At 50.4% G+C, this 20548-nt stretch overlaps 1 protein-coding gene and 1 long non-coding RNA gene across 2 annotated transcripts in view; one reads left to right on the forward strand and one right to left on the reverse strand.

The window, feature by feature from the left end:
* ZFHX2 (zinc finger homeobox 2) overlaps positions 1-20548 on the forward strand; it is a 43766-nt gene that overhangs the window by 8998 nt on the left and 14220 nt on the right. The window contains exons 2-5 of the mRNA XM_060684810.2: positions 12582-15040; positions 15909-16378; positions 17816-18047; positions 19957-20022. Coding sequence (XP_060540793.2) covers positions 12637-15040; positions 15909-16378; positions 17816-18047; positions 19957-20022 — 3172 coding nt within the window. The 5' untranslated portion in view covers positions 12582-12636. The remainder of the gene's footprint in view (positions 1-12581; positions 15041-15908; positions 16379-17815; positions 18048-19956; positions 20023-20548) is intronic.
* LOC132709824 (uncharacterized) overlaps positions 19254-20548 on the reverse strand; it is a 30373-nt gene continuing 29078 nt past the window's right edge. Inside the window, exon 2 of the long non-coding RNA XR_009620801.2 lies at positions 19254-19986. This is a non-coding gene — a long non-coding RNA (uncharacterized LOC132709824). The remainder of the gene's footprint in view (positions 19987-20548) is intronic.

A 20548-nucleotide genomic window follows, 5' to 3' on the forward strand; every position in this document is an offset into this window, starting at 1 on the left:
ATAACAGAGTTGGACGGGACCTTGGAGGTCTTCTAGTCCAACCCCCTGCTTAGGCAGGAAACCCTACCCCACTTCAGACAAATAGGTTATCCAACATCAAGAGAATTCATCCAAGAGAATTAATTTAGCCTAATGTGTGTGTTTTAGATATTTAGATTTTCCCAGAATTCCCTCACAGGCATAGCTTTTAGTGAGAATTCTGGGATTCGGCCTACACATTGCTGACTGAGGAATTCTGGGAGTTGAAGTCCAGGCGTCTTAAAGCTACCAAAACTGGTTTATTAGGAACTGTACCCTACAGCAGGGGTGAGCAAATATGGCCCCTTTATGACCTGTGGACTTCAACTCCCAGAATTCCTGAGACAGCTTGGGAGTTGAAGTCCGCAGGTCATAAAGGGGCCATATTTGCCCACCTCTGGAATAGAATAACAGACTCCCAGAATTCCTTCAACTCCCAGAATTCCTGAGACAGCCAAGTTGGCCTTCAACTCCCAGAATTCCTGAGACAGCCAAGTTGGCCTTCAACTCCCAGAATTCCTGAGACAGCCAAGCTGTCTCAGGAATTCTGGGAGTTGAAGTCCGCAGCTCATAAAGGAGCCATTTTAATCCATCCCTGCCGTACAGAAATGGGACATTTTTTGTGTGTCTCATCGCAACTTGTATTATAATTAGGGATTTTTTTTTTTTTTAATGGCTTAAAAACATTTTAGCCTCCCTCTTTGCGCCTTCAGGTAAGCTAGTCCTCAACTTAACGACCGCCATCGACGTTTCCGTTGCTAAGCAAGGCAGCCGTAAAACGAGTCGCGTCCCGTTTTCCGACTTCTTTTTTTTTTTGCCAGTAGTAAAGCGAATCCCTGCGGCCGTTAAGCGATCCATGCCGTCGTTAAGCGCATCCGGATTCCCCTCCCACCCCCAATTGATTTTGCTTGTCGGTAGCCGGCGGGGAAGTTTGAAGTGATGCTGCAACAGCTTGTAAATTTGGATGCTGCAAGAGTGGTTAAGTCTGAAAAAACGGACCCAAGTCACTTTTTGGAATGCCGTCGTAACTTTGAACGGTCACTAAGCGAACGGTTGTAAGTCAAAGACTATTTGTTCTCAACATGAACGTTCCCGAATGAACAAATGATGAGACCGGATAATCCTTTGTAGAGTTTCCCTTCCGATGCTGCGATTCTTGTTATTTGACTTGCGTTTTGTCTCCTTTGTCGAAATCTCCCCTACGACCCAGTTGCGGTTTGTTGAGGACTAGCAACGTGGTCTGCCCAAATATTCTCACTTAACGCGCTTTTTTCTTTGAGGTATCCTGCTAGCCCCCCCCCCCCCCACTCGCCCCCAAACAGAATAACAAGACTGGGTAAAAAAATATTAAGGCAAAGATCATCCTTTTATTTTCCATGTTTTATTCTATTTTTTTTAAAATTCTGTTCTTCGCCAGTTTTCTCCAGTTGGTTTTTTATTTTGCAGGGAGCAAAAGAAAAAAAAAAAAAGAGCGAGAAATAAAACGATTGAGCCCCCAAATCCTTTTTATTTTCTTTTAAAACAGGGAGCCATTAAAATATATATATATATATATATTGCATCTGGAGAATCTTGCTGGAAAAGCTTAAATTTTTGCTTCCTTTTCTCTCTCTCTCTCTCTTTACGCTCCCTACAATGAATGCAATATCCAAGCCTGCCATCTTTGATGGGTTTTTTTGCAATTGGCTTTAAATTGTAATGCCCTTGGAGAGGACATAACCTCATATCACAACGGGCCACGCATGCGCCAGCCAGCCAGCCAGCCAGCCACGCACACGGGCGCCTACACAATCCTCACCCGTTTGGGGCTCTGCCCCCTCCCCCAAAGATTGAGCAAAACTCACCTTTTTCCACCTTACCAAAATAATAATAATAAATCTGATAAATAGAAAGTTCAGCTCCAGGTCTTAAAGGGACAGAGATAGATAGATAGATAGATAGATAGATAGATAGATAGATAGATAGATAGATAGATAGATAGATAGATAGATAGATGATGGATGGAGAGAGAGGAAAGAGATAGATAGATGGATAAATTAGATAGATAGATAGATAGATAGATAGATAGATAGATAGATAATAGATTTTATCTAGAGAGGGGGAATAGATGATAGATTAATAGATATAGATAGATTAGATAGATGATATAGATAGATTAGATGGATAGATGGTGGAGAGGGGGGATGGATAGATAGATGATGGATGGAGGGAATAGATGGAGAGAGAAGATTAGATGATAGATAGATAGATAGATAGATAGATAGATAGTGAAGAGGAGATAGATAGATAGATAGATAGACAGACAGACAGACAGACAGACAGATAGATAGATAGATAGATAGATAGATAGATAGATAGATAGATAGATAGATAGATATTTTATCTAGAGGGGGAATAGATAGATGATAGATTAATAGATATAGATAGATTAGATAGATGATAGAGATAGATGGATTAGATGGGTAGATGGTGGAGAGAGGGGGGATGGATAGATAGATAATGGATGGAGGGAATTGATGGAGAGAGAAGAATAGATAGATAGATAGATAGATAGAGAAGAGGGGATAGATAGATATTTTACTAGAGAGGGGGAATAGATAGATGATAGATTAATAGATGTAGATAGATTAGATAGATGATAGAGATAGATAGATTAGATGGGTAGATGGTGGAGAGAGAGGGGGATGGATAGATAGATGATGGAGGGAGGGAATAGATGGAGGGAGAAGATAGATAAGATAGATGGTGAAGAGGGGATAGATAGACAGACAGATAGATGGTGAAGAGAGAGGATAGACATTTTATCTAGAGAGGAGGGAATAGATAGATGATAGATTAATAGATATAGATAGATAGATAGCCGATAGAGGTAGATTAGGTGGGGAGAGAGAGAGAGGAGAGAAAAGATAGATAGATAAATTTTTAAGTGCAAATGACACACTTCCATGGAGGAAGTGTGTCTCTTTTTGGCACGCCTGCCCCCTCCCCCCCCCCTTCAAGGCAACAAGGGATCTAGAGTGTGGGTTGTTGGTTTTTTTTTGTTTTTTTGCAGGGAGGGTGGGGTGGGGTGGGGGGAAGGGAGAGCCAAGCCCACCTGCCCCAAAGCACCTTTGGGGGGAAAAAAAGACCCTCTCCTCCTCCTCCTCCTCCTTTTCCGATTCGCTTTATGATTGCAACGCTCATTCTGCTGTTATTGCGATCTCTTTTTTGGGGGGGGGGCGGAGGAGGAGGAAAAGGGGGGGGCAGGAGGAGGAGGAAAAGGGGGGGGCAGGAGGAGGAGGAAAAGGGGGGAGGAAGGAGGAGGAGGAAAGTGGGGAGGGGGTTGAGGAAGAAGGAGCAGAGGTGGGTGGCTTCCCCAACCTTCCCACCCCTCTCCCACCCCTCTCCAAAGCTACCAGGCCAGCCATCCCCTTCCTCCTCTCTCCTCCTTCCCCCCCCTCCCCATTGTATGCAAATCGGATGCAAATTAATCGAACCTTTATAAAAAAAAAAAAAAACACACAAACGCACGGCTGGGATTAAACAAAAGCGAAAGTGGCGGCGCGGCGGGGGGGGGGGGCGCGCGCGCGACGCCTCGCGTCTCTATCCTTTTTTTTTTTTGCAAATTGGCTTTGCAATGCATCCCACTCCCCTTTTCTCTCTCTCTCTCTCTCTCTCCTTTGGGGAGGGGGGGGAGGAAAGAAAAAAAAAAAAGGGGAATGCAATATTGGGGAGGGGGAGGGGTCAGGCGAGCCTCTTGCAGCCACACACACACACCCCAATCTTGCAGGGCAGCCCCCCCCTTTAAAACAAAAGGGGAGGGGGGCGCCGCGCTCCCCGAAGTCTCCTTGAAGGCTGTTTTGTGCAAATGCTGTTTTGTGCAAATCTTGGGGAGGGAGGGAGGGAGGGGGGGGCTATGTCACAGGGCCCTCCTCACACCCCCCCCCCACCAATCTTGCAGGGCAGCCCACCTACCCCCCTCTAGAACAAAAGGGGAGGGGGCGCAGCAGCTTGCCTCCTTCTCCTCCCCCCCCTCCCTCCCCAAAGTCTCTCTCGATGCTGCAAAATGCGTGCAAATCTTGGGGGGGGGAGAGACCTGCGGATCGGGGATTTGGAAGGGGGGTGGGTGGGAGTTTGGGGGGGGGGGTGAGTCCCATTGCAGGGAGGGGAGGGGGAGCAGCCTGGCTTGGCCTGGCCCCTCCCCTCCCCTCCCCACCCCCGCCGCGCAGAGTAATTTAAAGCGGCGCCTGTCACCGCGCTCCGCGTTTTTATTGACTCGCGCTGCCTCCCTGTCACCCCGCGACATTAATCTCCCCGTTAATCGCCCTGCCGGAGACCCCCCCCTCTTTTCTCCCCCCCCTCTCTCTCTCTCGCTCCCTTCCCTGCTGCAGCCCCCCCCCCGCCCCGTCCTGCCGGCACGCCACATGGGCTCGCTTTGCCCCTTCCACCCTCTCCCTTGGGCCCCCCCCACCCCAAATAAAGTCCCTTCTTTCTTTCTTTCCCATTCCTTTCTCTCTCCCTTCTTTTTTCTTTCTCCCTCTCTCTTCGTCCTTCTTTCTCTCTCCTTCCTCTTTCTTTCTCTCCCTTCTTTTTCTTTCTCTCTCTCTCTCCCTCTCTCCCTCTTCTCATTCCTGTCTTTCTTTCTCTTTCCTTTCTCTCCCTTTTTCTTTCTCCCTCTCCCTCTCTTCTTCCTCTTTCTTCCTCCCCCTCTCTCCTTCCTCTTTCTTTCTCCCTTCTCTTTCTCCCTCTCTTCTCCCTTCTTTCTCATTCCTGTCTTTCTTTCTCTTTCCTTTCTCTCCCTTCTTTCTTTCACCCCCTCTCCTTCCTTCTTTCTCCCCTTCCTTCCTTTCTCCCTCTTCTTCCTTCTTTCTACTTGTCTTTCATTCTCTTTCCTTTCTCCCCCTCCTTCCTTCTTTCCCTCTCCCTTCTTTTTCTTTCTCCCTCTCTCTCCTTCCTTCTTTCTGCTTCCTGTCTTTCTTTCTCTTTCCTTTCTCTCCCTTCCTTCTTTCTCCCCTTCCTTCCTTTCTCCCTCTTCTTCCTTCTTTCTCCCACCTGTCTTTCGTTCTCTTTCCTTTCTCTCCCTTCTTTTTCTTTCTCCCTCTCTCTTCGTCCTTCTTTCTCTCTCCTTCCTCTTTCTTTCTCTCCCTTCTTTTTCTCTCCCCCTCTCTTCTCATTCCTCTTTCTTTCTTTCCTTTCTCCCCCTCTCTCCCTTCTCTTTCTCCCTCTCTTCTTCCTTCTTTCTCCTATCTGTCTGTCATTCTCTTTCCTTTCTCTCCCTTCTTTTTCTCCCTCTCTTCTTCCTTCTTTCTTGCTCTTCCTTCTTTTTCTTTCTCCCTCTCCCTCTTCTTCCTTCTTTCTCTCTCCTTCCTTTCTTTCACTCCCTTCTTTCTCTCTCTCTCTCCCTCTCTTCTCATTCCTGTCTTTCTTTCTCTTTCCTTTCTCCCTCTCTTCTTCCTTCTCTCTCCTTCCTCTTTCTTTCTCTCCCTTTTTCTCTCTCTCCCTCTCTTCTGATTCCTGTCTTTCTTTCTCTTTCCTTTCTCTCCCTTTTTCTTTCTCCCCCTCTCCTTCCTCTTTTTTCTCCCTCTTCTCCCTTCTTTCTCATTCCTGTCTTTCTTTCTTTCCTTGCTCTCCCTTCTTTTTCTCCCCCTCTCTCCTTCCTTCTTTCTCCCCTTCCTTCCTTTCTCCCTCTTCTTCCTTCTTTCTCCTACCTGTCTTTCATTCTTTCCTTTCTCTCCCTTCTTTTTCTTTCTCCCCCTCTCTCCTTCCTCTTTCTTTCTCCCTTCTCTTTCTCCCTCTCTTCTCCCTTCTTTCTCACTCCTGTCTTTCTTTCTCTTTCCTTTCTCTCCCTTCTTTCTTTCTCCCCTTCCTTCCTTTCTCCCTCTTCTTCCTTCTTTCTCCTACCTGTCTTTCATTCTTTCCTTTCTCTCCCTTCTTTTTCTTTCTCCCCCTCCTTCCTTCTTTCTCTCTCCCTTTTTTCTTTCTCCCTCTCTCTCCTTCCTTTTTTCTGCTTCCTGTCTTTCTTTCTCTTTCCTTTCTCTCCCTTCTTTTTCTTTCTCCCCGTCTCTCTCCTTCCTGTCTTTCATTCTCTTTCCTTTCTCTCCCTTCTTTCTCATTCCTGTCTTTCTTTCTCTTTCCTTTCTCTCCCTTCTTTTTCTTTCTCCCCCTCTCTCTCCTTCCTCTTTCTTTCTCCCTCTCTTCTCCCTTCTTTCTCATTCCTGTCTTTCTCTTTCCTTTCTCTCCCTTCTTTCTTTCTCCCCCTCTCTCCTTTCTCTTTCTTTCTCCCTCTCTTCTTTCTCATTCCTGTCTTTCTTTCTCTTTCCTTTCTCTCCCTTCTTTTTCTTTCTCCCCTCCTTCCTTCTTTCTCCCTTCTTTTTCTTTCTCCCTCTCTCTCCTTCCTTCTTTCTGCTTCCTGTCTTTCTTTCTTTCCTTTCTCTCCCTTCTTTTTCTTTCTCCCCGTCTCTCCTTCCTGTCTTTCATTCTCTTTCCTTTCTCTCCCTTCTTTTTCTTTCTCCCCCTCTCTTTCCTTCTTTTTCTCTCCTTCCTTCCTCTCTCCCTTCTTTCTCTCTCTCTCCTTCCTTCCTTTTTCTTTCTTCTTTTCCTCTTTTGTTGCAAGGGCCAGCTCTGGACCTCGCCCTTCCCCTTCTCTCGGTCATCTTCCCCGCGCTTTGTCCTTCCTCCCCCCCCCTCCTCATCCTCCTTCATGCCTGCTGTGGTTGGGCAGGCACCTAGTGTACGCGTGCATATAATAGCACGCATGCATACATCCTTCATATGGTGCATACATGCACGTATGGATGGATGCATAGCGGGCCTAACGTCCCAGGCACGGATAGCTGCCCTAACAATGCACGCATGTTTGCCGCATACGGCGCGTGCCTGGGTGGCCAAGCGTGCGCAAGGTTGCACGCGCGCATGTACAGAATGCCTCGGTCGCCTACACGTGAAAGGGGATCCTTTACGTTTCATGCGCGGCCCTCTACATTAAGGCACTTACGAATTAGCCACTTGTTTCGCGTGTCATTTCCCCCGACCCCCTTCCCTTTGCACGTGGCTCTTCCACGCGCGCGGGGACGGGGGGGTCGGGAAGTGAGATCCAGAAACACGCATCCCCCCCGCGCGCACACACACACACACGTGTCTCTCTTCTTATTCCTTTCCTTCCCCACTAACTCCTCTCTCGCCATCCTTTTTTCTCTCCATCCTCCTTTTCTTTCTCTCCATCCTCCTTTTCTCTCTCTCCTTCCTCCTCTCTTTCCATCCTCCTTTTCTCTCTCCATCCTCCTCCCTTTCTCTCTCTCCATCCTCCTCCCTTTCTCTCCATTCTCCTCCTTTTCTCTCTCCATCCTCCTCCTTTTCTCTCTCCATCCTCCTCCCTTTCTCTCTCCATCCTCCTCCCTTTCTCTCCATCCTCCTCCTTTTCTCTCCATCCTCCTTTTCTTTCTCTCTCCATCCTCCTCCCTTTCTCTCTCCATCCTCCTCCTTTTCTCTCTCTCCATCCTCCTTTTCTCTCTCTTCCTCCTCCCTTTCTCTCTCTCCATCCTCCTCCCTTTCTCTCCATCCTCCTCCTTTTCTCTCTCCATCCTCCTTTTCTTTCTCTCCATCCCCTCCCTTTCTCTCCATCCTCCTCCTTTTCTCTCTCTATCCTCCTTTTCTTTCTCTCCATCCTCCTCCCTTTCTCCATCCTCCTCCTTTTCTCTCTCTCCATCCTCCTTTTCTCTCTCTTCATCCTCCTTTTCTCTCTCCATCCTCCTCCCTTTCTCTCCATCCTCCTCCTTTTCTCTCTCCATCCTCCTTTTCTTTCTCTCCATCCTCCCTTTCTCTCCATCCTCCTCCTTTTCTCTCTCCATCCTCCTTTTCTTTCTCTCTCCATCCTCCTCCCTTTCTCTCTCCATCCTCCTCCTTTTCTCTCTCTCCATCCTCCTTTTCTTTCTCTCTCCATCCTCCTCCTTTTCTCTCTCTCCATCCTCCTTTTCTCTCTCCATCCTCCTCCTCTTCTCTCTCTATCCTCCTTTTCTCTCTCCATCCTCCTCCCTCTCTCTCCATCCTTTTCTCTCCATCCTTTTTCTCTCTCCATCCTCCTTCCTTTCTCTCTCCCCATCCTCCTTTTCCTCTTTCTCCATCCTTTTCTTTCTCTCCTTTTTCTCCATCCTCCTTTTCTCTCCATCCTCCTCCTCCTTTTCTCTCTCTCTCCATCCTCCTCTCGCCCTCCCCCCTCATGCGCGTGCCCGTGAAGACCCCCCCTCCACGCCTGCGGCCCCCCCAACCTTTGTATGCCTGCAATAAATATGCAGCAGCCCTCTAATTACGCCTCCCGCCTCCTTTTCTCCTTAATGAGACAATTTGCATCGACTAACCACCCTGCGGAAGGGGGGGAGGGGAAGAAGCCAGCATAGAGGTTAGTGGGGGGGGGAGAGAAAAAGGGGGAGGGGGGCGAGGAAAGAGAAAGAGAGAGCCCAATTTGCTGCCCTCCCCCCCTCCCCAAGTCCTCCTTCTTCCTTCCAAGTGGAGGAATGAACTGAAAAAAGGGGCGGTGGGCTTCATTTTAAAAAATAAATAAATCTATTTTTAAGAGCTGTGATGCAAAAAAACCAAAAAAGGTTGGGGGGCTTTAAGAGTTTTGCAGGAGAGATTGACTCCTTTGAGCAAAACGGGGAGGGGGGGGCTCTTTGCAGTAGATCTGAATTGGGACAACCCCCCCCCTTCTCAGATCTTCCTTCCTCCTCCCAGCGGGCTGAGGCTGCTGGGTGGTGTAGTCCGCAGGCAATGTTGATGGATCCCCTAACCTCTGCTAAAAATGAGTTGAGGTCCTCGCATATAGGGTGGGTTTCCTTAAATCTCCCCTCCTTAATTCTCAACCTTGGGGATTTGTGGGGGGCGGGTGGGCACAGGGGCAGAAAATGGCCACGTCCGAAAACATCAATTTTTTTTTTTTTTTGAAAGCATCCAGAGCGAAATGGCGCCGATTTTAAACAAGCGTAGGAAAGAATCCAATGGATGGTTTTAGCTGAGCTGCTAAACCATCATTTATAATAAACCAGCTTTGCAATGTATTGGTCGATGCTGGGTAATCCCAAGGATTTAGCATCTCTTGGAAATTCAACTTTTTTTTTTTTTTTTTTTTGGCAATCTAACGGGTGGACGTTATTACAGGTCGAATACCTCCGTGCGGCACAGGTGGGCTTATTTAGTGACCGTTCAACGGTACGACGGCCCTGGAAAACGTGACTTAAACGACTTATTTTTCACAGTGACAAACCTTGGTAGCATCCCCCGTCGTTAAATTTTGGCAACCGGTTCATACTTATGACCCTTGCTGTGGCCTGGCTGGGGGTGGGGGTGGGGGTGTCACGCGATCCCCTTTTGCGACATTTTGACAAGCAAAGTCCCAGGGAAGCCGGATTCACTTAACAACGGGGTTGCTAACTTAACAACGTGCAGCGACTCGCTTAACAACGGTGGCGAGAAAGGTCATAAAATGGGGCAACGCTCACTTAATCTCATTTAACCGCAAATTCAACTGTGGTTGTCAGTCGAGGGTTACCTGTATATTTAACCAAACTCAACGCAGACTGTCCTCGATTTACGACCGCGAGCGAGCCCAACATTTCTGTCACTAAATGAGACAGTTGTTAAGTGATGTTTGCCCCATTGGGGCGACCTTTCTCGGCCTTGTGAATCACTGTTGTTGTTAAGCGAATCATTCGGTCATTAAACAAATCAGGTGTCTCCCATTGACTTCGCTTGCTGGGAAATACGAGTTGGTTGCCAAGCAACGGTTGTCGCGAGTGTGTAAATCTGTCCTAACTCTCATTTTTTTTCCACTGCGGGTGTAACTTTGAACGGTCGCTAAATGAATCGTTGTAAGTCGAGGACTACAACACTTCATTTAGGGACCGTTCAAAGTTATGACGGCACTGAAACACGTGACTTAAGCCCTTTTTTCACACAACCCTTGACACTTCCCCATGATTGCGCGATCAAAATTCAGACGCCTCGTACTTACGACCGTTGCTGTGACCCAAAGTCCCGTGATCCCCTTTTTACGACCTTCGGACCAGCAAAATCCACGGGGGGGAAGCCCGATTCGCTTAACAACCGGGTTACTAACTTATCACCTGTAGCCATCCACTTCACAACCGTGGCAAGAAAGGTCGTAAAATGAGGGCAAAACTCCCTTAAAACAACAGACATGTTGGGCTCCATCGGCGTCGTAAGTCGAGGACTACCCGTCTCTGAAAAAAAAAAAAAACCGTGTAGAAATTCAGATGAGAATTTGATTTTCATCTGAATTCTTTTGCGGCCGAGGTTCCCGGTCCAGACATTGGAATAATTTACCTCAGGATGTTGTTGTGTGGAAAAAAAACAACCCCAAATCTTACAAGAAAATAGAAAAATGCGACGTTGAATTGCTGGATTATATTGTTTTTAGGCGAGGAGACGCGCAGGTGTTTGCTGATGGACAGTTCGATTAAGAGCAATTTTAGCAATCACCAGCCAGCGAGCCGCTTAGTGACAGGGAAACAATCAGCCGTATCGACGGAAATCGCTTTTGAATACAACTTGCATTATCGGATGAACACGGGGAGACGGACACAGGAAAAAGGACCTTTCCCACCCCAATTCTCAAAATGACGCGCCGTCCCTTTCACTGGCGTTTAAAAATTCGCCTCTGCAAGTGAAGTACACTGGGGGGGGGGGAAACGCAGAGAAACCGGTTGTATGCTGGTTAGGTCAAAAAAGTCAAAATGGAGGCCACAACGCTGAGGGGAAGAGCCAAGGCTGGTTTTTCGCTGCTGTGTGATGTTTTGGGGGTGTTTTTTTGACGGTAATTTTTTAGGCATTTCGTTAAAAACGGAAAGAAATTTAGCTCTACAGGCAGTCCTTGACTTACGATTCGTTTAGTGGCTGTTTGAAGTTACGCCGGCAGTGGAAAGAGGGAATGACCGTTGCAGCATTTGGACGTTTGGCAACTAGTTCAGATTTATGACAGTTGCCGTATCCCGGGGTCATGTGATCCCCTTTTGCGACCTTCTGACAAGCAAAGTCAATGCAGAAGTGAGATTCACTTAACGACAGGGTTACTAACCCAGGTCAGGAGAAACTGGGACTGTCATGGAGGGCCGAACCGAATTCTGCTCCATATTAATGTTGCTGTAACTTTGAATGGTCACTAAATGAACTGTTGTTGGTCGAGGACTGCCTGTACTGGAAAATCCATTGCTAAGCCAAGGCGGTCGTGTTGTGAGCCATGTCTTATTTTACAACCTTGCCACTGTTGTTAAGCGAACCACTGCCGTTGTTAAGCAAGTCACATGGTCGTTCAGTGAATCCGACTTTCTCCTTGATTTGGCTTGTCAGAAGGTCGTAAAAGGGGATCGCGTGACCCCGGGATGCTGCGACCGTCATAAGTATGAATCGGTGGCCAAGCATCTGAATTCGGATCACGTGACCCTGGGGAGGCTGTGATGGTCATAAGATGGAAAAACAGCCACAAATCAGTTTTCACCGCCGTTGTAACTTCAAACGGTCACTAAGCAAACTGTCGTAAGTCGAGGACTACCTATAAGCTAAGGAACCGTGCGTGGGAGTGAAAATACACAAGTCTGAACACCTGGGGGGGGACGATCAGAAAATATATTGTGTGGCACTCACACCTGTGCAACAGTGGGACTGTCCCCATCTTCTCAGTTGACAACGTGTTGTGAAATTTGCATTGCAAATTGCAAATTTCCATAAGGAACAGCTTTTCCCCATAGAGTCAGTCCTCGACGTATGACCACAATTGCTACCAGAAAAACCATCGTTGGGACGTGAGCCGTGTCTGATTTTACAAATTGCCACGGTTGTTAAGCTGGTTGTTAAGTGAATCTAGCTTCCCCTTTGACTTTTGCTTGTGAGGGGGATCACGTGAACCTGGGGTACAGCAACCGTCATAAATAGGAGTCAATTGCCAAGCGTCTGAATTTTGGATTGCGTGACCATGAGGTCGTAAGAGCGAAAAACGGTCGTAAGTGCTCTTGTAACTTTGAACAGTCCCTAAACAAACTCTTGTAAGTCGAGGACTACCTGCACTGGAAAATCTGTTATTAAGCAAGGCGGTCGTGATGACAGCCGTGTCCAATTTTACAACCTCGCCACGGTTGTTAAGTGCATCAGGGCGGTTGTTAAGTTAGTCATACGGTTGTTCGGTGAATCCGGCTTGTCAGAAGGTCGCAAAAGGGGATCACGTGATCCCGGAACATGGTGACCGTCATAAGTATGAGTCAGTTGCCAAAGCATCTGAATTTTGATCACGTGACCGTAGGGATGCTATGATGGTCGTAAGTGTGAAAAACGGCCCTCAGTTCCTTTTTTCAGTGCCGTTGTAAGTTTGGATGGTCATGAAACGAATGGTTGTAAGCCGACGATTGTCGGCTTACAACCAGCTTAAGAAGGTTGTAAGCCTTCTTAACAGTCCTGCGATCCGTGGACAGATTGCAAGCCACGTCAGCCAGAACGCTTCGTGTGTATTAGTGGACCAGCTTGTCCACTCATGGTAATGTGGGATTCACACGTGTTTTGTCTTCTCTTGTTTTTCCCTGCAGGGTCTCGGCTCCTGTGCTGAGATGATCCCTCCGTACTCCTCCCGCCTGCACCGCCATGGATGCTCCCTCTAACTCCTCCTCCTCCTCCTCCTCCTCCCACTCCTCCGCTGCTGTCCCCCCGGCAGACGGACAGGATGACCGGGCCACGGTTTGGCCTGCTCAGGGCTCTCCTGCCTTGCCACCCACCAAAGAACCCCCGCTCTGGGACCCTTCCTCTTCCCCCTCGCCCCATCCTGATGACGTCATGAGACCCTGCGCCAGCGCCCAAGCCGCCGCGCTCGGCTTGGCCAAGTTTCCCGCCGCCGTCTCCTCTACCCCACAGCTCCAAGCGGACCCCAGCCCATCCTTGCCAAATCCGCCCTCTTTCCCTCTAGGCCCGCCGCTGGTCGAAGATGGGGTCCAGCTGGAAAAACAAAGAGACGAGGACGCTGGGCGCGAGGCCCAGCTCTTCTTTGCCGCCGACGGTTCGGCGTACCTCCTCGCTAGCGGCCACGTTCTCTTACCAAAGGGCTCCCCCATCACCGCCACTCCTCAAGTGTCCATTCTCCACATCCAGGACAGTGGAGGTCCTAACCAAGGCTTTATGTCTGTTGACCAAATGTCCCAGAATACCTCAGCGCCAGGCGAGGTGACCCCTCAAGGCGCCTTCTACAGTTACCGACTGGCCGGGGCCCCAGCTCAAAGTACGCCTGCCAAAAACGCTGCCGCCAAATCCAAAGATGCCCCCACCGCCCCCGTGGAGAATGAGGATGCCACCCGTGGCCGAGACAAGGTGATGCCAGGGGGCCCCGTGTGGCTATGCCTGACGTGCCGCCTCTTGTTCACCCAGGGCCGCACCTTGGCATCTCATGCCCGTACCGTGCACGGCGTCCAGCTCAGCAACGAGAAACGCCAGGCCTTGGATGGAGGGGCTTCGGCTGTGTTCCAGGGCACCGACCTGGGCTTCCTAGAACCAAATAACCCCACCACCGAGGCAGACCTCAATGCCAGAATGTGTAGCAGATGGGTGAATGTAAAAGAGGAGGAGGAGGAGGAGGAGGAAGAGGAGGAGGAAAACGAGAACGAGAAGCGAAGCCCAGAAAGACGATGCGAGCCATCAGATACCAAAGATTCAAGGGTCGGCGGCACGCACTGGGCAAATGGCTCCATGGAGGAGAAACCAGAAGAGGAGAAGGAGGAGGAAGAGGAGGAGGAGGAGGAAGAGGTGGCACAAGTGGATGAAAAGAAGAAAGAGAAGGAACTGCTTCCAGACCAAAGTTCACCAGATACATCAAGCACACCCTTGGCTGCTAACACCCCTCTCTCAGAGACACCACTGACCAAGGCCCCAAATTCTGACCACGCAGGGCCACCTCAGGAGGACGTAAACACGGAGAGGACCACCAACAAGATCCTGAAGGAAAGACTGATGCACGAGGTCTCTTGTGTGGAAATAGCAGCCGAAATCAGCAGGCCCGAGTCCGTTCCCAAAGCCGACAACGTTCCCAATGATACCAACCGGATGGGTGTTGAGCCGGCGCATGACATCAGCGCCACTGACTTGGCAGACAGCCTGAGCAGTGTAGGGATGGCCAACGAAGTGATGATGGCCGGGTTCGAGGTCAACAACGGACTCGGGAGCAACGGCCACAACGGCGGAGGAGGACCCTCGCTTAGCTTCGGGGAAGATTTTACGGCGATGGCGTACTCGGGATTGACTTTGTCAGGCCACATGTCGCTGTTGCACTCGCGCAACTCCTGCAAGACGCTCAAATGTCCCAAATGCAACTGGCATTATAAGTACCAGCAAACCCTGGATGTCCACATGAAGGAGAAACATCCGGAGAACAACAGCCACTGCGCCTACTGTAGCACAGGCGGCCCCCACCCGCGCCTGGCTCGCGGCGAGAGCTACAACTGCGGTTACAAACCCTATCGCTGTGAGGCCTGCAATTACTCCACCACTACCAAGGGCAACCTGAGCATCCACATGCAGTCCGATAAACACCTGGCCAACCTCCAGGGCTACCAAGCCACAGGAGGCAGCGGGCCGCCGGTGGCTCCTCCAGTGGCGCCTTCCCCGTCCTCCCCCGAGGAAAAGGAGTCGAAGGGCAAGTCGTCCTGGCAATGCAAGGTGTGCAGTTATGAGACCAACATCTCCCGTAACTTACGGATCCACATGACGTCCGAGAAGCACATGCAGAACATGCTGTTGCTCCATCAAGGGCTGCCGTTGACTTTGCCGGGACTTCTGGGACAACCTCAGACCCCTCCAGGAGGCAAGGCTCAGACCGAGCTCTTCCCGTTCTATGGGGCACAGGCTCTAGGCCACGGCCATCACTCGCATTCCCACCAGGTCCACGCAGGGAGCAACCCACCTCTGCGGGCAGACAAGCCCATGGAACAACCCCAACTCTTGCTCAACGGAGGCTTCCAACATCTCAGTGCGGCGGGGCGGAAGATGGCCACCTTGGGGGCAGGTAAGAAGGACTTTCCATTCTTGGTGTCCATGTGGACCTCTAGGTCCTGCCTACAAGGACCCCAAGCTTGACTTTGTTCCTTGTTCTGTTGTTCTTCATCCATCCATGGTCCACCATTTCTTCAAGATCTCCCCTGGCATCTTGATTTGTCTCTCTCTCTCTATCTCTTACATCCATGGTTATCATGTCTTGTGCACCGTTGTCTCTTAAAAATCCAAGTTTCGTTTCCATGTTGTGGAACCAACCTCAATTCTTTAGTTAGTTTAGCAATAGCCCTTCTATACCGCTTTCACAACCCTCAAGAGTTGAAGATTAGCTCCCAACAATCTGGGTCCTCATTTTTACCAACCTCGGAAGGACGGAAGGCTGAGTCGATCTCGAGCCGGTCGGGATCGAACGGCTGACAATAGGCAGAGTTAGTCTGCAGTACCGCATTCTCATTCTTTAATAGCTGTTGTGGCATGCCGGCAGAGCTGGCAGCAGAGTTGGACAGTGAGGAGGTTGGGGAGGAATTTGGGCCACTCCTGGGGGCTGGGGAAAGCTTGGACGAGGGCTCTGAGTCGGAGGCAGAGAGGGAGCTAGACAGCAGCGAGGGAGAGGAACAGCTAGAGCCTGTTCCCAGTATGTGCATGCGCAGAGCTGCCAGAAGACAAGAACAACTGAGAAAGCAGGGTCGACTCAGGAGTAAAGCCATACCTTGGAGGTGATTGGCCCCTCCCATAGGAAATAAAACAAGAGCGAACGGGGAGGGTTAGGCTGGCTGGGGAATTCTGGGAGTTGAAGTCCACAATTCTGAAAGTTCCCGCGGTTGGGAAACACTGCCCGATACGCGAAATTCACCCATCCATTTTGTTTCTCGTCTCTGCAGCTCCTGCCTCTCTCTCTCCTGAACCACCTCCCCCTTCCTCGCCACCAGCCCCATCTGGACCCGACCTGCTGACCCCCCAGAGATTGTTCAGCTGTCTGGTGTGCCAAGTCTTCAGCACCGACAGTTTGGATAGCCTCCTCCGGCACGCCTCCACCCCGCGCTCCCTACCGGAGATGGAATGGAAAGAAATCTCCGGCGACCTGCACCGTTGTCGGCTCTGCGCTTACGGCACCCAGCTGAAAGCCAACTTCCAGCTTCACCTGAAGACCGACAAGCACGCCTTGAAGTACCAGCTGGCCGCTCACCTGCGGGAAGGGGGCAGCTTGGCTGCACACCTGGGGGTGGAGCTGCCCCTGGGACCGCCCCTACATCTTCATTGCAACCTGTGTGAATACGAGACCAACAGCAAGGAAAAAATCCAGCTTCACGTTGCCGGCACCGGCCACCAGGAAGCATTGCAAGGTTATAAGGTACCAAATTTTGGGGTGAGGATGCAGAGAAAAGTAGAATTGAGAATAATAATCAGTATAGGCAGTCCTCGATTTACGGCCACGATGGAGCACCAAATTTGTGTTGCTCAGTGAAGCGTATGCTGAGCTTCGCCCGGTGTTTCTTCCCACATTAACAAACGCAGTTGTTAAATTAGTAACACCATTGTTAAGTGAATCCGGCTTCCCCATTGCTTGTCGGAAGGTCGAAAAAGGGGGTCACGGGACCTCGGGACATGGCAACCGTCATAAGTATGAGTCAGTTGACAAGCCTCTGCGATTTGATCACGTGTCCGTAACAACGGTCAACAGTGAGGGAAAAAGTAACTTCGTTGTAACTTCAAACCGTCACTAAATGGTCGTAAGTCAAGGACTGCCTGTACAAGTGTTACTGAAAAGGGGTGCAGCAGCGGTCCCCGAAGGACCTGGATGAGGTTGAACTGGAACCCCACAAAAAGTGCAGAGAAGAGCAACAAAGGTGATTAGGGGCCCGGAGGCTAAAACATATGAAGAACGGTTGCAGGAACTGATTACGTCGATTTTGATGAAAAAAAGGATTAGGGGAGATATGATAGCAATGTTGCAATATTTGAGGGGCTGCCACAAAGAAGAGGGAGTCAACCTATTTTCCAAACCACCTGAAGGCAAGACAAGGAAGTAATGGGTGGAAGATAACAGAGTTGGAAGGGTCCAACCCCCTGCTCACGCAGAAGACCTTAGCTTCAGTTTTGAAGGATCCACAACTTCTGGTGGCAAGATGTTCCACTGGTTAATTGTCCTCACTGTTAGGTAGTTTCTCCTTAATTCCAGGTTGCTTCTCCCCTTGAGGAGTTTCCACCCGTTGCTTCATGTCCTGACAGTGAGAACAATTAACCAGTGGAACCGCTTGCCTCAAGAAGTTGTGGGGCCTCCATCCCCTGGAGGTTTTTTTTAAAGAAGAGACTGGACAGCCATTTGTCCGGAATGTGGGTACAGGGTCTCCTGCTTGAGTGGAGGGGTTGGACTAGAAGACCTCCAAGGTGGCTTTCAACCCTATTATTCTAGAAAAGGGTACAGATCAGTGGTGGATTGCCCCCGGTTCAGACCGGTTCGCAAGAACCGGTAGTAAAACCGGCAGGAGTAAAACCGCTCACCCACCCGGATGTCATCAGGAAGCTTCTGCGCAGAAGCACGCGCGGTCCCATTGCGAATCGGTAGTAAAGGTAAGTAGAACCCACCCCTGATAGAGATGAAGGCCTCAACAAGTAGGTTTAAGTACCAAGGGGGTACGGAGAAAGGCAAGGGGGAAGAGAGGCCAGTAGCCCCACAAGGGGACCAATGACCACTAATCGGTTGTCCCAGTAGGATTGGTGACCTGGAAGACAACAGGGGCGTCCTCTTCTTCGAAAGTACAATCCCCCTTTCTTGTTTCACCCCTAGTTGCTTCTAGAAATGGAGACCACCTCGGCACCCCCGCCCGTCTCCGAACCCGCGCAGTTCCGCTGCCTCCTGTGTCACGTCGATTCGCCCAATCGCCTGGCCATGATCCAGCACCTCCGCTCGCCCCACCACCGCGAGGCTCACGGCCAGTGGCGCCTCCAGCTACTCCAGAACGGCGAAGGCACGTTGGGCCTCGAAAGATACGTCTGCTTTGCGCCCGCCAACGCCGCAGGTAACCGCCGCGCCACTCGGCTCGTGGGTGGGGTGGCGTCGCGGACCTTCGAGGCAAGAGTTGGGTCCCAACGGGGATGAAATGTTGATTTTTTTTTTTTTTTTAGGGAGATTGATGGGGTGGGGGGCAATGGGAAAGGACCCACAACTACACCATGAAGAGATCTACAGAAGGGGACGCGTGCTCGATCCTGGGAGGGGGGAGGGGGTGGGAATTGAGACACCCCCACCCCCAGGGGATAGCAAACACTGTGTAATTTCTTAAGCCTGCTGAATGTTTTACTCCACGTCTCGCTCCGTGGATGTTGGAGTGCAGCGCCGCTGAGCGCGGTACGTTCCTGTTCTTCCTCCTCTCTGCCAGCCCCCGCCAGCCGCCGCCTCCTCTCGTTACACACACACACACACACACACACACACACACACAGAGCTTCATAATGGATTATGACAGATACTGGGGGAGGTTGCCTAGCAACCTGCAGGAAGAATGAAGGAGAAGAGAAATGAGACCGAGATACGTAGAGGACCACAGCCGGGGAGAAGTTAGAAGGGGAGAAGGGGGGGTGGTGGTGTGGTGTGGAAGGAAAGATATATATTTCTCCCTCCCCCAGCTGAGGCTGCCTACCCACCCACTCGCCCCCCTCCCTTCCCCACTCCTCCCACACCGGGGAACCTTATCCGAGCGGTGGCGGCAATTGGCCGTCTTCCCAGATTGATGGTTTGCAATCCGTCTGACCTTACGTCCTTACCTGGCACGGGAAGGCAATAGGGATCACCAGGATGGGATTTAAAAAAAATAAAATAAAAATAAAATAGAGGGGAGGGGGTGCCAGTGGGCAACGCATGATTGAAAGCGGGGTGACGGCACATGACCGAGGGTCGATCCACCGGCCAGGCCTTTTCACCTTTTTTGGAGAAGAGCTCGAGGGACGGACGGATGGCGAGAACGGCGGCGCAATCCGGGCGACAGCCACGATGGAAACGGGAGAGGGGGGGACACCAGGAGGGTTTAGGGACATGGGAATTCTCGCCCCGATGTGCCGTATGTGCGGACGAGGTGGACTTGCTGATTCTCGCCCCTCGTCAGTGAGAAATGGGGGTCTTCACGTCGCGGCGGGCGTATCGAGCCGCGCTAATTGACTTGCCGATGGTAGCGAGGCCGTGTCTATCGGCCAGGGAGGCCAGCCCCGTTCAATATTAACGATCCCGCTCGGGTTGAGAGTTTAATTAGTCGCTGACGAGGATAAAGGCCTGGATCGTGCGTCATTCAGGTTTTTCACAGCCTGTAGGGTGGAATTCCCATTTTCTCTCTCTCTCTCTCTCTTTTCCTTTTTTCTTCTTCCTCCTCTTTTTTGGCATCCTTTTGAATGTCCGGTCTTAGATGAGGGGGAACGGTACTTTCAGAACACTGGAAAACCGCCTGCCGCAGGCGGTCCTCAATGTACGACCGCAACGGAGCCCAGCATTTATGTCGCTAAGCGAGACATCGGTATGCCCCGTTGTACGGTTTTCCTTGCCAATTTGTCAAGTGGATCCCAGCCGTTGTTAAATTAGCAATCCGGTTGTTCAGGGAATTCCTGTATTCGTTACCTGAGGAACCCGGTTGTTAAGCGAATCGTTGTGGTGGTTGTTAGTCGCCCGGTTGTTAAGTGAATCCGGCTTCTCCCCCCCCCATCTTGACTTTGCTCATCGGAAGGTCGCAAAAAGGGGACCGTCAGAAATGGGAGTCACTTGTCAAGCATCCGAATGTCAATCACGTGAAACTTGGGGACGCTGCAACGGTCGTAGGTGTGAAAATTGGTCACAAGTCCCTTCGTAAGTTCGAAGGGTCTCTAAATGAACTGTTGCAAAGCGAGGACTCCTCCTTTTTTTCAATTTATTCTTTCTTCCCGTCTTGTTCTCGCCATTTCTAGGGAAGGAACCTCTTCCGGATACTTTAACACCTGAAAAAGAAAAGCAGAATAAAACACGGATCACTGGTGAGTAACAAGCCACGCGCGCAATGCAAACAGTCCTCGGTTTACGACCACAAAGGAGCCCAAAATTTCTGTCGCTAAGTGAGTCGCTTGTGAATTTTTTTTTTGCCCCGATGTACGACCTTTCTCGCCACAGTCGTTCAGAGAATCACCGCCGTTGATGAAAGGAGTCGCGCAAGTGGCTCGTTTAGCGACCGTCCAAAGGCACAACGGTGACCGACGTCCGGTTTTTACACGCTTAACGACCGTCGCAGCATTCCCCCCGTAGTCTCATGATCAAAAATTTGGATGCTTGGTGACAGACTAGTACTAAGGGCAGGGGAGTCCCATGATCCCCGTTTGCGACCTTCCCACGTGGCAAAGTCAAGGGGAAAGCCGGTTTCACTTAACGACGGTGTGACGAACTTCGCAACGCCGAGAAAAAGGCTGCAGAATGGGGCAAAATTCACCTGACGAGGGTCTCGCTTAGGGAGACAAATTTTGGGCTCAATCGTGGTTGTAAATCGAGGACTAGCTCTGTGTGTGTGTG

This window comes from Pantherophis guttatus, chromosome 4 (assembly GCF_059756535.1).
Source record: "Pantherophis guttatus breed Tessera chromosome 4, ASM5975653v1, whole genome shotgun sequence".
Taxonomy (NCBI): domain Eukaryota; kingdom Metazoa; phylum Chordata; class Lepidosauria; order Squamata; family Colubridae; genus Pantherophis; species Pantherophis guttatus.